Below are 16,829 nucleotides of genomic sequence, written 5' to 3' on the forward strand. Positions count from 1 at the left end.
TAGTACATTAAACAAAAAGCAGTAAATTTAGTGGAGAGTTCAGCCTGACCATTGCTGGGACTGAAGGTCTGCAATCATTCACATCCAGAAGCTACAACACCTGCCCCATAACAACATGTCACAACAGTCTTCTGGAGGGATCCCAGCTAGGGCTGAGAGGATAGCTTGGTTTCCATGTCAATTTTGCACACTTCGGGCACCAAAATCCCTGTTTTAGGTGCCTATGTCCCAGTTTGGGAACACTGCAATGCACAAAACCCTGTAGGAAGCTAAACTCACTGAGCAGCAAAGTTTTTGCAGTAAAAGTTTTCCAGGTGTCTGTATTTCTGCCTCTGGGCCTGCGCATTGCTGCCTCCCAATTCCGATCTCCTGCCTAACCCCCAGAGCAATTCACAAATCACAAGGATTTTCCTGTCACAACACCTAACTCCTTTTATGCATTCAGGCTTTAGTGCGTACAGCGACTGTCGACTTTGATGTGGACACTTGTTTCCTGGAAATTGGGTTGAAAACCACTCAAATCTTTCAGTAATGGTCACTGAAGAACATTGATAGTGCAATGGCTCTCTACAGAGTTTCTCATCAAGGGTGGACCGGCACCAATGATCTAGAACAGTGGTCCCCAAACTTTTCATGGTCATGCCCACCCTTTACCCTGTCAGCATCCCCCACCCCGGGGAACCAGTGCTGGGAGCGGGGCCATGGCTCCTGGGAGCAGGGGGCAAGGTTGGGGCCAGGAACGGAGCCGTAGCTGAGGCCAAGAGTGGATCTGAGGGCAGAGTGGGGAGCAAGGCCTGGGCCAGCCCCTACATGTTCCTCCACACACACCCCAGGGAGGCATGCCCCACAGTTTGGGGACCTCTGACCTAGAAGTGAGAGGAGTTGCATTTCCTGTGTCTCAGACTATGTCAGAATAAACTTCCTGTTAGGAAGCATCAGTGTGATGGGGTGCACTCCCCTCGTGTGACCACTTCCTGTTGGCCACGTATGAACCTAAACTCTTCACTCTTCTTTGCTCTCCTTTTGGCTGTTGCTCTCATCAGACGGGTCTTCAGTGGCTCAGCCCTCCAACCAAATCACACACAGTCAACATGTGAACGAACAAACCCCCTCCAGGGTAACAATATTCAGTGAATGGTTGGCCCTCTTCAGACCCATCCCTGGGCCTCTTTAAACTCCAAGCCCCTTTCTTGGGCTTTTAAGGCAGCGTCTTATCCCCTCCTTGGGGCTTAAGCCACTTCCCCAGTGGCTGGTGGGGGGACCTAGGCCAGCCTTCAACTCTGAGTCCCAATCCAGGGACCTTACAAACAGCAGTCCCCTGCTGCTTCTTTTAACTCCATTGCTGCTGTTATTCCCTGGGCTGCTTCCCACAGAGCCCCTTCCTCTTCACTTGTACCGCAGAGTTCTTGGTCTGCTCCCTGCCTGAGCAGAGTCTCTCCCAGGCCTCCTCACCTGGAGAGTCTCACAGCCCTTCAGTCCTTCCTCACCCTTCTGGTCCCAGCCAGCAACTAACCTGCTCAGGCCCTGCAGCACCTTTAAAGGGAACCTGCTGTGCTCTGATTAGCTGCTTCCCTGAAGCCTTTCTAGGCAGGCCTGGAAGACCCACCTTCACTGCTCCTTTTCCAAGGGCAGGATGTGGTAGGACTGGAAAGCCTTCAGCAGGAGGCCTGAAAGGGCCTGGTACACCCTGTCACAATCAGTAGAAGGTGCTTGGCCAGCAACACGCAGCGACACAGATACTGTAACAAGAGAGATTTGTAAAGAGAACTATTCTGAGTACACAGCGTCCACCACACAAATAGCCACCAAAGTTTTCCAGCAGGATACAATTTTGAAGTTGAGCATGTTCCCAATATGTCCTTTGAAAATCTGCACAGTGACTAATTATCTATTACTCTGTATCCCTGGCAAGTCTAGCCCCAGAGCTGTTCAGCAAATATCAAATTAGAACTTCCTGAGCACTAGTTTGCAGTACCAGAGTGCCTTGGAAAGCTGTCTCCGGCACACATCTGTTGTCCTTCAAAGGAACTCAATTAATCAGGAAAGTGAAGATCAGATGATTAAGTAGACCTTCTTCAGTTAGCTTATTAAGTCATTCTCTCACTCCCCCTTCCCCTTCCAAATAACCACCAGCTATTACTCTTCTCCTGCTTAAGTTCCTTAACATTCTTCTCTCACCATCCTCTTCCTGACGTCCTTTCTTCCTTGCCTCTGGCCACCTTCCCTAACAAATGCACACTCCCATGAGCCACCTCCACTGTCTCAGGACTCCCTTTCACTCCCCCAACATTCCTTTTAGGAGAACTCCTAATTAACTTGGATTGTTTGGCGAGGCTCCCTTCTCTGTTAATCACTAGCATTGCAAACTCGGAAGAGGAGCCGTGGGTGGGCGGGAGCCCCCCGGCGAAAGGGTTATGCCACTCTCCAGGTCTGCTGGATGCCTGCACGTAAAAGAGAAAGGCTGAGATTTGCCCAGCCTTGGCATGACAGTCCTTAGGTCCTGAACCAACATGGCAGCTGGAGAGTCCCCTCCCACAGGAGGCGTCTTCATCAACCTGCAGCGGGACAGCGATAATGCTGAGGAGGCCTTTCCCCCCCGACCGAGGACAATGGGGATTTGGATAAGACCTTGTCAATCCAGAGGTTTGGGGACCTGATAAGCAAGTCAGCATCAAGGGATCTGGAAGAGAAGAGACGCAACTACAGTGAGAGAGATTTTGAATTCCATTGCCAAACCTTCCACCACATCCACCATCCCCTTTCCACCCACCTGCCTCCTGCCCTCAAGTTCCAGAAGAGGCTCCCCCATGCCAACTGGAGGAAGAGGAGAAAGAGAAAAAAGAAAAAGGAGCAACGGATGCCTGCAGAGCAGGAAAAACACAGCATTTACTGACACACACCACTTGGCTAGCACCGATACTACAGGAAGAAATCAGTCTGAGATGCTGATGCTCCCAAATCTTACTTGGGTGCCAGAACTGTCTTTAGCAGGACTTGGAACTTTTCTAGCACCTTTCGCTCCATGATCTCAAAGTGCTTTCCAAACAAATGAAGCCTCCCAATCCCCTAGGACAGTGGTCTGCAAACTGCAAGGTTTGGGCCAGCAGGGCATGGGCCTGCAGTAGGGCATGGGCCAGCATGGCAGGGCCCGGGCCAGCCCAGCAGGGCCCAGGCCAGCCCCCACAACAGGGCAGGAAGGGAGCGCCACCCAGTCCCGATCTGCTCCCAGTACTGCTCTGACGCTGGCCCCAGCCACAGCCCTGCTGCAGGCATCAGCCCCTGGTCTTGGCTCCTGGCCCCTGCTCTTGTCTCCCGCTCCTGGCCCCAGCCACAACATAACACACCCGAGTGACATAAGTTACACCAACAGAAGCTCAATGTCAGCACAAGTCCTTCTGCCACTGACAGAGCTACTGCCACTCGTGAAGGTGGTTTTATTATGTCGACAGGAGAGAGCTCTCCTGTTGGCTTAGAGCAGCTACATGAGCAATCTTACAGCAGCACAGGTGCACCATTCAGCTGTCCCGCTGTAAGCTCACTCGTGTAGACATGGCCTCAGTCATCCAGGATTGCAAAATACTGTAACATGTGTTATTGCAGTCTCCAAGGTGGACAATTATTAATTCCTTTGTCGGTAAAATAGGGATAACTGATGCACAGAAAGGGTAAGGTCTAGATTTGAAAGGTATTTTTGCAACTCCTAAGATGCTATACGATCCCAAGGGCTAGGTTTGTAGAAGTATTTAAACAAACTTAGTGGGGGGTTGCAATGCTGAGCAGAGCAATGCCTAAATATCTTTACAAATCCCTGGCCTAAATGACTTGGCTGTGATCACACAGTGACACAGCACCGGAGCCAGGAACCCAGGAGTCCTGAGTACAAGCACCCTTCTTTAATCACAACACACACTACCTTCCAGAAGAACTCAAGTGGCACCCAAAAATAGAAAATAGAAGTACTTTTTAAGACAATGTAGTGTAGACTCCCAGCACATCTTGTTCCCTTAAGGTATCTGGAATTTCATCCCAGACACATGGAGTCAAGCCAGAACAATTTTTGCAAGGTTACTACTGCACCTGGTGCGCTCTCTGGCTACGGACACCAGCGGAGCCATCCCTCAGCTAGTTAAGATCATATCACTGTTAGCAAGAACCTGAAACTCTGAGCTCCCAACAATGAAATAAGTGATTCCAGCCTGTGTTTTTCAGGGAGCAGCATGATTGAGGTGGAAAGAATTGAAGCATAAATGCGTTGTTCACAGCTCTTTACACAACGGCATATCCATGTGGGTTTAAGGCCCTTTGACAGCATGACCTTCATCCATCATGGCTTTTCATCAGCCAGTCTGCAGACAAAAGCTGATGGAGACTAGAGTGTTGAGTGGGAGAGTCTCGTGGGGTGAAAGTCTGTTTTGCGTCAGTGGGAGGGGTGGTGACCCCAAAGGGGCCTGCCCCTGTAGGAGAGAGATTTCCTGTTATAGATATTGTTCCTTGGAGCCTAACTTTCATGGCTCTAGAATTCCAGGCACGGAATAAACAACAGGAACCAGTGAACTGCTAAAGAGCCTGTTCTCATGCAAAATATTACTGCTGGGACATAGTCCAGGTTTCGTGCCTCACCTTCAAAGTTCTCCATGGGTCTGGGGGCAAGGTTACCTAAGGAGGAGGTGGTTTGTCTCCGCATGATTGGAACCACCCAGGACAGCCGCCATCCTCTAAAACTGTCAGCCCCAAGAGCAAAGTTCCAGGGTGTTGGACACAGAGCTCTCACAGTGACCAGCTCCTGCAATTGAACTCACTCCCAGAAGAGAGGAGGCAGGGTGTCAACAGGAAGGGTGGTGCAGTGGTGAGGGTGCTAATCTGGGATTTGGGAAACCTAGGTTCAATTCCCTGGTCTGCTACAGACTCCCTATGTGACCTTAGTCAATTCACTTAATCTCTCTGGGCCTCAGTTCCCCAGCTGTATAATGAGGCTAATACCCCTGCGTCATAGAGTGAGAGGATAAAAATATTATTGTGTATGTAGTACCAGGCCCTGATAAGTACCTATGCTACCTAGAGAGATGAACATTAGCCATTTCAGAGCACAACACAAATCCCGCTTCTCTGATCTATGTTCCTGCAAGATATGGACAAATCCAGCCCAGGCTGACTTGTGGGAAGAGAGAGAATGTCTGTTTTCGTATTCACTTTTTAATCTTGGAAGATGCTCAGATTCTATGAGGCTAGGCACCATATAAGAATCTAGAGAGACAGAGGGGTTAGTGCAGAAGGGCTAGGGATTGATAGCAATGAAAAATAAGGGCAGAAAAAATACAGACTATATGGACAATACTAATGAAATTATCTCTAAATCAAGACTCATAAGACATCAGCAGCTGTTTAACAGACCCATCAGATCCAGATGTTTAACAGAGGAACCCCTTGACAATTACAACTTGTGCTGGGAGCCCTTTCATTAAAGAGAAGTCAGATGACAGATATTTACTGTGGTTTCTGAACTGTGATCAATGCATATTTTTATTGAAACCAGATGGCTCAGATTAGTCCATAATAAATAATAACACACTATTCCATGTAATTGGACTTCCTTGTCAGGAAAGCTGCAGGGTAGAAAACTAAAGATTCACCTGGGAAACTTAAAAACCTTAGTGATACAGTAGGAGGGCTGCTCCATTGCTAGGCAATACTGAGAAGTCTGGGAACAGTTAGTGGGCAAGGTAAGAAAGCCAGGGGTGCTAGACTAGGTCTGTCTGACTTGCAGCAGACTTCTGACCCCCATGCCTCTTTGCGGTGCTGGTGAGCCATGCAGAGGGTGCCGCTATGCTCTCTGGAGTCCCATCCCACAGCTTCATCCTGAAGGTGGTACTGCCTCTACATCTGAGGGGGGGCTTAATGTTTAGATCTGGATTTCTAACAGTCCCAAGTTTGGAGGAATAAAAGGAAATACTTTTGCATGTAACAGGGAATTAGCCTGTGAGACTTACTGCCACAGGAAGTTCTTAGGCCAAGAATTTAGCAAAACTCAAAAAGCAATTGGACATGTATATTGATACCCAGAATATCCGTTGTTATAATCATTACACATAAGAATTTTGGAAGAGATATTAAACCTCATGCTTCAGGGCTTAAGCCAACTGTTAGAGATCAGGGTGACACCCATTTGGGGGTGGGGGGCAGATTATCTCACAACTGCTACTGCAGGGTTTCTGGCACTTTCCTCTGAAGCAGCTGGTGCTGGGCACTGCCAGAGACAGGCTACTAGATTAGAAGGACCTCAGGTCGGATTGCCTCTAGCCATTCCTATGTTCCAGATCAGATCCATTGTGTCCGTCTCCTCCATTGGTTCCCACCCCAGCATCCATCCCATTTACAACTGCAGCCCCCTCTGTGGATGTGCTTTCTCCTACCTCCCACTGCCAGGGCTTTGTTCCTTTCCTCCTGGCCTCATCCCTTCCTGTGTGTGTGGGGGGGAGGAGGGTCTCTCCAGCTGGAACTCCAATCTGTCTGTCCCTCAGAGCCACTTCTTACTAGTCTGGGCTCCCATTCCATCCCATGCGGGCAGTGACACTCTGGCAATGTGCCCTGTGCCAGTTGCCTTGGGTCTGGTCAGAGGCCCTAAGAACATTAGGTACTCAGCAGATTGCTGCCTCCAGGGAGCGGAGCTAACATGGTGACCTGCTTTGTTAGTGAGGAATTGCCCAGCATTCCCTGGGCACTCTGTATCCATGATCACCACCCCGCGAAGCCCCAGTAGTGCCTCCTAGCTATGTTATCACTCTTGCTGTTGAGCCTTCCCAGCACTGGGAGTAACCAGAAAAGGCTCTGAGAGAGGTCTCAAAACGGAAGACTGGTCACACTCATACCTCTGGGACCAGGGCCGGTGCACAGTATCACAGTGTGGCCTTACCTGCGGTTTGGTTTCCTCCTCATCCTTATAGTAGAAGAGCTGGTCCCCACGCAGCACAAACCACCGTTGCTGCCAATTCTTCATGATGCTCCTCTGCTTCTTCAGCCAGCCAGACTTCAGCACTCGATCCTGTGGGCTAGGGGATGATGGCCTGGAGGGTAGCCCGGTCTGCTCGCCCATCACCAAGCTCTTCGACCGGGCTGAAACACAAACACACGCTGCATGAAACCGAAGCACCAAACATGGAAGGAGACGCCATTTTGAGTATGAAGAGAACATTCTAAATTCAGCCTATTTGTCCAACGGCTCAGGTCTGGCTTCCTGGGCAGGGATGCCCCCTTGATTCCCTGCCCCCACTACATTCCCCTCCATGGCCCATCCTCCTAGCAGGGTTGCTTCTCCTGCACAGCTCTCTTTACCTTGAGGGAACACCTGCTTTTCAGGAGTCTACCCCTGAGTTGATACTATTCAGACACATCCCTATTACCAGTTCTAATGGTATTGCACATGCTAGGGACCATCCAGGCACTAGCTATCACCTCCATGTCAGCGCCACTGCTCACTTTATTTCTTATGGAAGCAGGTCACTTCCCTTCTCAGTGAAAGAGGAGTGATGACCCTGGCTCCCCTGCTGGGGGGTTGGGAGGCTCAGCCAGTGAAGGTGTATAAAACGCTTTGAAGGGTTTGAAGCAGAGGGGTAACGGAAGTAGAACGGGGTGGAATTAAAAGATAAATCTAGGCTGGATCTCAGGAAAAGCTTCTGGACAGGGAGGCCTACAGAATGGAACAGTCCCCCACAGGAACTGGTGGGAGTCTCATAGCTCGGGCCATTTAAAACCAGACTGGAGTACCAGATACCATAATATACCGCACAGTGCAATCTGGTGCCCAGGGGTCTTCTCCATTTCTACTCCCTCTCGGTTTTATGAACAGAGCAATAGCAATTATTATTCACTACCCATATCATTTTCCTTCCCTAGTACTAACCTGAGTCCATTCCTTCCCATGTACACACGGTGCTTTTCCAGCTATAGGAGCCAGTTGTGTTTCCCAGCAGCTCCCTTTTTCTGAATGGAGTATTGAGACTGTGCACAGTGTATGTGGCCTATTCCAGTCTGCCAGCGGCCAGGTGGGTGAGAATCTCTTTTAACAGACCAACTTCTGTTGGTGAGAGAGGCAAGCTTTTGAGCTAACATGAAGAGTGCTGTGTGGCTTGCATGGGCGGCGGGTACACCAAACATGACGCAGCATACCTCCCTGTGAAGCGCTGCCACTGAAAGGGCACTGGGGCCATGGCCCTGCCCTCGCTCGCCCTGTTCCCATCCCCACTCCTCCCCTACCTCCATGGCCTTCCCCACCTGCCGCTTGCATCCCTCCATCCTGGTGGGCTGGGTAAGGACCTCTGGGGAGGGGGCGACGAGTAGAGTCCTGTGCAGATATAAAAGGTATATCCGCAGATGTGGATATCTGCAGTGCTGCCAGGCTCTTACCAGGAACCGCAGCTGTGAAAGCAGCAACATATTTGGTTGCTGCTCCTCCAGCGTGGCTGTACCGCCACTAGACCTGCCCACTGGGCAGGCACCAGGCTCACCGGCAGCTGTCCTGGTCACGCTATTGTGTGTGAGCAGCTCGCACAGTCCCGGCCAGGAGATGCAGACCGCTGTGTGGCAGGGACTCCTATGTGGGAGCGTGCGAGCTGCTTGCGCACACCAGCGTGAGCAGGGACAGTTTCCAGGGAGCCAAGTGCCTATCCCAGAGGGCAGGGCTGGCGGCAGTACAGCCACGCCGGAGGAGCTGCTGGCACGAGGTAATGGCTCCTGGGAGCATCAGCCCGACAAGCTACTGCTTTCGCCGCTGTGATTCCCAGTAGAGCCCTGCAGCTGCGTGAATATAAATTTTGTATCTGCTCAGGACTCTAGTGAAGAGACACAAATGGTGAATGAGGGGGATGCCCTTGCAGGAGGGAGCAGAGCATGGGCAGGGCCTCAGAGGGGAGGAGGCCAAGTGGGGGCAGGCTTCCAGGGAAAGAGGCTGAGCATGGGGGAGGCTTCCAGGGAAAGAGGCCTCAGGGTGGAGCAGGGAGCATGGCCACCCCACTTCTAGGGAGCGTCCAGTGCTCGCACCCAGCCTCGCCAAAGGCAAGAGTCACGCATTGCCATAGTGGCTCAAAAGCTTGTCTCTCTCACCAACAGACGGTGGTCCAATAAAAAGATATGACCTCCCCAATCTAGTCTCTCTGATATCCTGGGATTGACACAGCTATGACAACACTGCAAATACCAGAGGCCATGCAGTTTTATGTGTTTCCTGTTCAGTTACCATGTACCCAACCAGTCTTGTCCTTTAGAGGATGAGCTGTGCTGTCACACAAGTTTCCCGAGGTGGCCTGGGCGCACACAAGGTGGTGGCCAGCCAGGCGGAAGAGGAAGCATTCTAACAGACAACTGTGCCTTTCCTCGCATTCCCAGATGCACGGGCGCTCTGACAGGAAACCACTACAGGCTATTTCAGCAGAGACGTCTGTGTGTGATCTTACTGGCTACTGAAGGTAGCAGTTAATCAGCCACAGACTGTGTCCTTGGCCATGAGATCAGAGCAAAGATGCCATGAGGTAACTTCTGACCTCCTCCCTGCCTTATTTGGCTGATGTGCCGCACTGGATCTCAGAAGATCACGGTCACTCTGGAGTGGGGAGGCACTTAGCATTGAGACTGTAGCTCTCACAGAATCGATGCTGACTACTCTTGCCATGTTTCAATTGTTTGTAGTAAAGCATCTGCCTCTGCTGTAACCACATGTGGCTCTCTGGGCCGCTTGCTGCTGCCTCTACCATGATGCCACATGGCGTGGGACTGGCTGGACGCCACCTCCAGAGAAAAGAGGAAGTGAAGGTGGCCAAAATTTTGTTGGTCGCTTTGTACATGGCCCTGCAAGCTGCACAGCACCTTCTTCTATGTGGCTAGTAGGTGATTGGCCAGGAAGGGCTCTGAATCTCAGCACAGCAGTTCCTGGCCTTCTCTATTTTTTTCTTGCAATTCCTCAGTGTAATCCACTGTTAATGAACATGTTGTTCTCCATGGTAAAGCCTGTCACTGCCTCCACCCAGTAGCCGGGCCACTGCCTGTAGCTTATCACTGGAAGTATAGAGCAACAGCACTTTTAGCAGGCTTACCCAACAGCAGTTCTGCCCGGACTCTGCTCTGCAGGGTCACGAGCTGAGGGGTTTCCTTATTATCCTTTCCTGGAAAGCACTGTGATTGACAGCATCCCCCACTCATGTAGCAATGGGGAGCTTTTCCACTGGCCCAGGAACCTGCTCGTCTCATGTACAGTGGCCCAGCAGGCTGCCATTCTGCAATCTGCTCAGTCCCCAGTTTTGCAAGGGGAAGACCCTGTGGTTTCATTATCCCTTGAAGTGTCTAGTACACAGCAAAAGCCTTCCAGGAAAACACCATGGGAGATTGTGTTTCCAGAGCGGTTTGCAAGGTGAGCTTCACTATCTTCACTGATTTTTATTCTTTTCACATATCCAGAAAGGATAAAAGCTCCTTTCAGACAGAATCCACTTCAAATAGCCACAAAATCCCAGCCTCAGATATAGTTGGGGGAGGATGGGCTGCCCATCTCACCAGATTTATATTCATTTCTGGGCTTCATAAAGGATGGGACGTGAATGTGTAACATTTCGAAGAATCCTTAACCACCACTAGCTCCCCTGTCTACATTAACTACCCCATCCTCTTATCATGCCTGCTGGACATCAAAGTACCCTCTAGCTCCCTCTGGTGGATATTTACAAAAGAAATACTAACTTTTTCCTTTTCCCCCCTCAATGTTTATGAAATGGAGGAACCAGATCACCCCGCACATGTGTACGATCAGCAAGAGTTAGTTCTCACTGAATTAAGTCGACTTTGCAGAAGGTCTCTAAAGAATTCAGATGGTTGAAGTAAACCCTTTGGCTTTACCAGGGACACACATTTCATCAAGGACTAAGCTGACATTTGTAGTTTAAAACTCCAGGGGAACTGCTTGATCTTCCCCTTCTCTTTGTTAAACTAAATAGATTGCTTAATAGTGATTGAGCTCCTTGAGTCTAAGTTTTCTAATCTTTTAATCATTCTCGAGGCTCTTCTCTGACCCCTCTCCAATTTATGGACACCAGAACTGCATACCATTGCCAAATTCAGAGGTAAAATAACCTCTCTCCTCCTACTCGAGATTCCACTGTTTATGTCCCAGGAGCACATTAGCTCTTTTGGCCACATCACACTGGGAGCTCATATTCAGCTGATCATCCACCATGACTCAAATTTTTTTCCAGAGTCTCTGCTTCCCAGGATAGAATCCTGTATTGTGTAAATATGGCCAACATTCTTTGTGCTTAGATGTATACACTTAGCCATATTAAAATGCATATTATTTGCTTGAGCCCATTTCTCTGTATCAGTGATCTGTCCTCTTTACCACTACCCCAATTTGTGGGTCATCTGCAAACTTTATCAGTCATGATTTTATCTTTTCTTCCACTTCATTAATAAAAATGTTAAATAGTGTAACACCAAGAACCGATCCCTGCGGGACCCCACTAGAAACACACCCATTCCATGTGGATTCCCCATTTACAATCACATGTTGAGACCTACCAGTTAGCGTTTAATCCATTTAATGTGTGCCATGTTACATTTATATTGTTCTAGTTTTTTTTAAATCAAAATATCTTGCTGTACCAAGTCAAAAGCCTTACATGAGTCTATTACACCAACATTGTTCTCTTTATCAACCAACCCTGTAATCTCATCCATAGACCCATGTTGATTGGCATTAATTATATTATCCTCCTTTAATTCTTTATTAATTGAGTCCCATATCAGTCACTTCATTATCTTGCCCAGGATTGATGTCAGATTAATAGGGCTACAATTACCCAGGGCATCCCTTTAACCAGTTTTAAATATTGGGAAAAAGTTGGTATTGTGCCAGTCTTCTGGAACTTCCCCTTCCCTTTCGGCAACTTGATCCTTCCTAAATAGGTTTGTAATCATTGACTTTAACTTTCCAGTCATGGGAAGCATCCTACCAGGTTTCAGTCTTACCAAATGGATCAAATTTAAGCTCATAAATGAGCCATTCAAATTTCTCATGTTTGTTATGCAGGCTCCTAGCACTAGCATAGAGGCAATTCAAGAATTTCTTCTCATGTCCTTTGGCTACTTGATTAATTTTGTTCTCAGCATCTCAATTTTGTGCTGAGTGCTCAGATCTTCCCTTTTTTACCCTCTCCTTTTGTTATTAGTTCAATAGCTGAGTTGCTGCAGGGAAACGTTAAGGGTGTTTGGGCACTTGGGAGGACTGTTCTGTTAACCAGCACATGCATGTGACTTGGATGTAGGTGTCAACTGTTCACATTACCTTTGTTTTCAATTTCCTTAGGGTACATCTTCGGCAGGTAGTGATCGATCTGTCGGGGATCAATTTATCGTGTCTCATCTAGACACGATAAATCGATCCCTGAATTGATGCCTGTACTCCACCTCGGCAGGAGGAGTAAGTGGAGTTGACGGGGGAGCCGCCGCCGTGAGGACGGCCAGGTAAGTCGAACGAAGATTCTTCGACTTCAGCTATGCGAATAGCATAGCTGAAGTTGAGTATCTTCATTTGAACCCCTGCAATAGTGTAGCCCAGGTCTTAGACCCTATCTACATACAGGGACTACACGGGCATAGCTATGGTGCTGTACCTATGCTTGCATAATCCCGCAATGTAAGTGCACCTCCAGGGACAGAAGGGGGTTTGCTACCAGTGTAGAAGCACCATCTTCCTGAACAATAGTAGCTAGATTGACAGAAGCATTCTTCCATTGACCTAGCTGTGTCTACACCAGAGGAATTTTAAATTCAGCCCTCAAGTATCTGATGTTTGAGGGGGGACTAGCAAGGTGTGTAATGGTTCATGTGGTTAGCAGCCTCATCTGTAAGTTGGCAAAGCTGTTTGGATGAGAATTTTAAAATGAGCTAACAATGTATTAGGGCTACACAGCTAAGGTAGTGGGAATAACATCTCATGCTTTACAGAATAAAGTGATCGCCATATAGGTCAGTGTAAGCAGTGTCAGGATGAGCTCCACCCTGACATCTGGTGGTGAGGTGTGGCAAGTTGTGGAAAAAAACTTCAGGGGCTGATCTCATTTGCATAGGCACACCCACCCCGCCTAGACTGAGGCCATAGCTGCCCAAATGGTCACTTTGGCTGCTGTGGGATCCCCAGTGTCTCTGTTATTGGGGCAGGAAGAATAAATTGTTATTACCCTGATTATGGGAACTGTGCTTGGAACTGTACTTGGCCTTTTGTTATGATGGAGGGACTCACCATCAACTAAGTAGCACTCGCTAGGCAAGGGTCATGGGTTCCAAAACTGTGTGAATTGAGAGAGGCTGGGGACAAGTATTAATACTTGGTGGCATGGGCCCCTTGGTGAGGGCCTTACATGCTAATTGCACTTCCTCCTCTCTCCACTGTGGGATATCAGAGCTAATTTTGATTTCATTAGAAATCTAGTTGCAGGCTGCTGAGCTCACTTTGGGCTAATGGTGCACCAGCACTGAGGCTCCTCTACTACAAGCTGAATTAACCAAAGAGCTGAAATCACTGAGCGTTGTGTTAAGTAGTGGGGGAGCCTGAAGATATATTGTGGAGCAGTTTGCAGGACGGCTGGAGTGCCTTGTAGACAGGCTGGTGGAGCAGTCGTAGGACGGTGGGAGCTGTTGGTGGGACGTGGAGCAGTTTGTGGACCGGCTGGTAGAGCAGTTCGTGGGACGGCGGGAGCTGCTTGTGGGCTGCGGACGGAGCTGAGCGAAGGAGTTCGTGGGGCGGCTGGCGGAGCGGAGCGGAGCGAAGCGAAGGCCTATGGAGCTGTGGGACGGTCAGCTTCAGATCATGTAAGGTGCCTCTTACCCCCGTCCCATCTCCACCCAGGGTGGGAGGTAAAGCTCCGCAGATAAACTTTCGAACTCTGGGGCTGCCCTGACCAGGGACAGAGACTTTTGGGTCATTGGACGTTTGGGACTTTGGGTGATTTGGGGTTGCTGGACTCAAGAACCAAAGGGAAAGGGGCATGCCCCAATTTGCTTGGGGTGGGTTTTTTTTTTGCTCATGGGTTGTGTTATGAATCCTGTTGGTCGTGTTTCCCCAACATAATGCCACATTGTTTCTCTCTGTTATTAAAAGGCTTTTTGCTACACTCAGACTATGTGCTTGCAAGAGGGGAAGTATTGCCTCTTGGAGGCGCCCAGCGGGGGTGGTATATATTTGTCCCAGGTCACTGGGTGGGGGCTCGAGCCGGTTTGCATTGTGTTATTGGAATGGATCCCCTAGATATTGAACCCAGCCCTTGTTGCTGCCAACTCTGACGGGCAGAAGGGTTACATCAGCAAGGAAAAACTTTCCTGCATGGACATCACTGCACAATTGATTAGGGGGAGTTGTCGCCTTTCTTTGGAGCAGCAGTATTTAAGATCCCTGACTCCACGATCAATCCAATATATCCTCAGTCAATTCAATAGTGTTCTTAATGGTGTTGTGTTTGCCTTTCTAGAGGAGTGACCACCAGAGCATAAGGGAGAAGGTAACTGAAGTAGTGAGACTGTGTGGTTCTTTATAGCTTCCTCAAGCTGACTCAGCAAATACTTTAACATGCTCTGGAGTTCTAAATACAATAAATTCCTTAAGTAGCCCCAATTAATTAGGTTTTGCTCTTCACATTTTCATTAACAATGTAATTAAAGTAGCCATATGCAAAAAATCTGCACAGTGACCGAGAGAGAGGATTTAAGCTTCTCCAGGAAACAGATCAGAATCCAATTGCAAGATGCAGAGGTTGCTGAAACACAAACCCAATGCTCTCTGCAGTGAGCTGGAGCCACAGCTACTTTGTGGTCTGCAGAGCCTGCAATGGGCCATTGACCCAAGCAGACGTGCCCCATAGCCATACCAGAGCTGACCCAGCTATCCAGCATGTTAGCTCCGTGACAGCACTGAAGGAGGGACCTTAAAGCTACAAGGCTTGACAAGGCTCCCAGGACTAGAAGTGGCACTGGCATATGGAGGCTTTTGCATCTAGGCCCTCAGAGAGGAGCCAGCGAGGCTGAGAGTGAGGTGTGACTGAAGGCTGCCACTCAGTCAGCTGTGTGATGGCCTGTGGTACATGACGTGTGTTGTTGGGCCTAGGGGAGATGGAAAGTCCCTAAAAGTGGGGGGTCACCTCCCCAAGACCTTGGGCCCTGCTCACTCCTCTCTGCCCCTCCCCCACATTTCTTGCCCTTACAGTCAGTAAAAAATGATGGGGTCATAGTCCTTGAACCCCCACCCCTGTTCCAGCACACCTGTTTTGGCCTCACACCTATTGTTAGTGGCCAAGTGCATGCACACACACACCCCACAACTGGCATGATGCAGCCCCTTCAGTAGAAGGCCCCACTCCCCAGCTCCCTGGCTTTGTTCATCACAGAGCACCCACCTGCTCCCATATAGATTCTATGCAATCAATGGGAACCTATTTAAATTGAGGACATTGGAATCAATCAAATCAATGCCATGCAATATCAATTGAAAGTGTCATCTTCTACAATTTCATAGACAGTTAGCTTGAATCAATAAACTCATTAAAATTGATTTTCATTAAGATCTCCTGGCCTTCAGCACTCTGGTCTAGTATTACTGGAGTATTTGGTTTAGTGCATTATTTGTAAGGTGGTCTTTGTTTAAGCTGAGAGCCATAAGGGGAGATGATTCAATGAACAAGTGATATTTTCAACTGTTTGGTTGTAGCCTACCTTTGAAAGTCTTAAAGAAAAGATTTCACACAATATATAAGACATGAACATTATAGAAAACTCTTAAACCTTTACATAAACTATTGCAGTTCCTTCAGATTAGATTTCAGGAGGCTGGAAACTCCAATCTACACATCTGTATTTGTGTTTGGATTTGATCGCTGAGATGTTGCGAACATCTGTTTTCATCTCCACTCAGTGTGGAAGCCCAGATGCACTTCCCCAAAGCAAATTTAAGAGAATTTATCATCTTGGAAGACCACAAACACAAAGAAATTACTAAGAGGGGACTGGATGCCTGAAGTGAATGGAAGTGAGGTACATCAGGGTCATCTGTTTAAATATGGACCCAGTCTGTAGTGAGCAAAGATCACTGTGGTGTACAAAGTTATTCAATTAGTCAGACTAGTTACATAACTGAGTGTAGTTTGTAGAGACAGGTAGCGATTTTTCATTCAGCACAGATTGTTACAGATCCAGGAATACACAGACTTTGCTCTCTCCTAGAGATTTTACCCTTTCCACCTTGTTTTGTGTCTTCTTCACCCAAAACAAAAGGATCTAAAGGACCTGTTTGCTCTTTGCCCAGAAGGATAGAACACAAAAGGCAAGCTGTGAGAATGTGAAAAAAAAAAACACTTATGAAAACAGAGAATGCTTCCAGTTTAATATGAGAGAGAAAGAGAAAGGATCTGAAATATACACACAGATGCTTGGATAGTGATATTATACAAATGCTACTGAAGGCAGGGAAAGAGGGCGGAAAACAGATGTGCAAATGCTGGTTTGACAGTATGTCATTTATACCTGTGCAAAGAGAGAGTGCACAAGGTACAAGCTGGGGGGCAGGGGAGAATCAGGCACATTGGTCCCCAGGGAGGAAAAACTCCACCTTTAGCACTAGTAAGAATGCAGAGATGGGGCTTCAACCTTAGCTGCAAGGTACAAGCCTTCAAATGCATTACCCTAATCACCACTGAGAATCCAGACCCTACAAGAAGTAAAATCATCCAGCAGATGCTCTTTCCTGGAGGACCTTCCCCCTACAGCCAATGGGGTAGAGATGTGCTCTGCTCTCTCTAGCAGCA

At 48.5% G+C, this 16,829-nt stretch overlaps 1 protein-coding gene across 3 annotated transcripts in view; it reads right to left on the reverse strand.

The window, feature by feature from the left end:
- Nucleotides 1-16,829, reverse strand: part of ARHGAP22 (Rho GTPase activating protein 22) — a 234,616-nt gene that overhangs the window by 199,370 nt on the left and 18,417 nt on the right. For 2 of the 3 annotated variants that reach the window (XM_074958574.1, XM_074958575.1), the window contains exon 2: nt 6,911-7,110. In XM_074958574.1, coding sequence (XP_074814675.1) covers nt 6,911-7,110 — 200 coding nt within the window. Of the gene's footprint in view, nt 1-6,910; nt 7,111-16,829 lie in introns of those variants that run through there. The other variant, XM_074958579.1, reaches the window with a different exon arrangement.

Source organism: Natator depressus, chromosome 7 (genome assembly GCF_965152275.1).
Source record: "Natator depressus isolate rNatDep1 chromosome 7, rNatDep2.hap1, whole genome shotgun sequence".
Taxonomy (NCBI): domain Eukaryota; kingdom Metazoa; phylum Chordata; order Testudines; family Cheloniidae; genus Natator; species Natator depressus.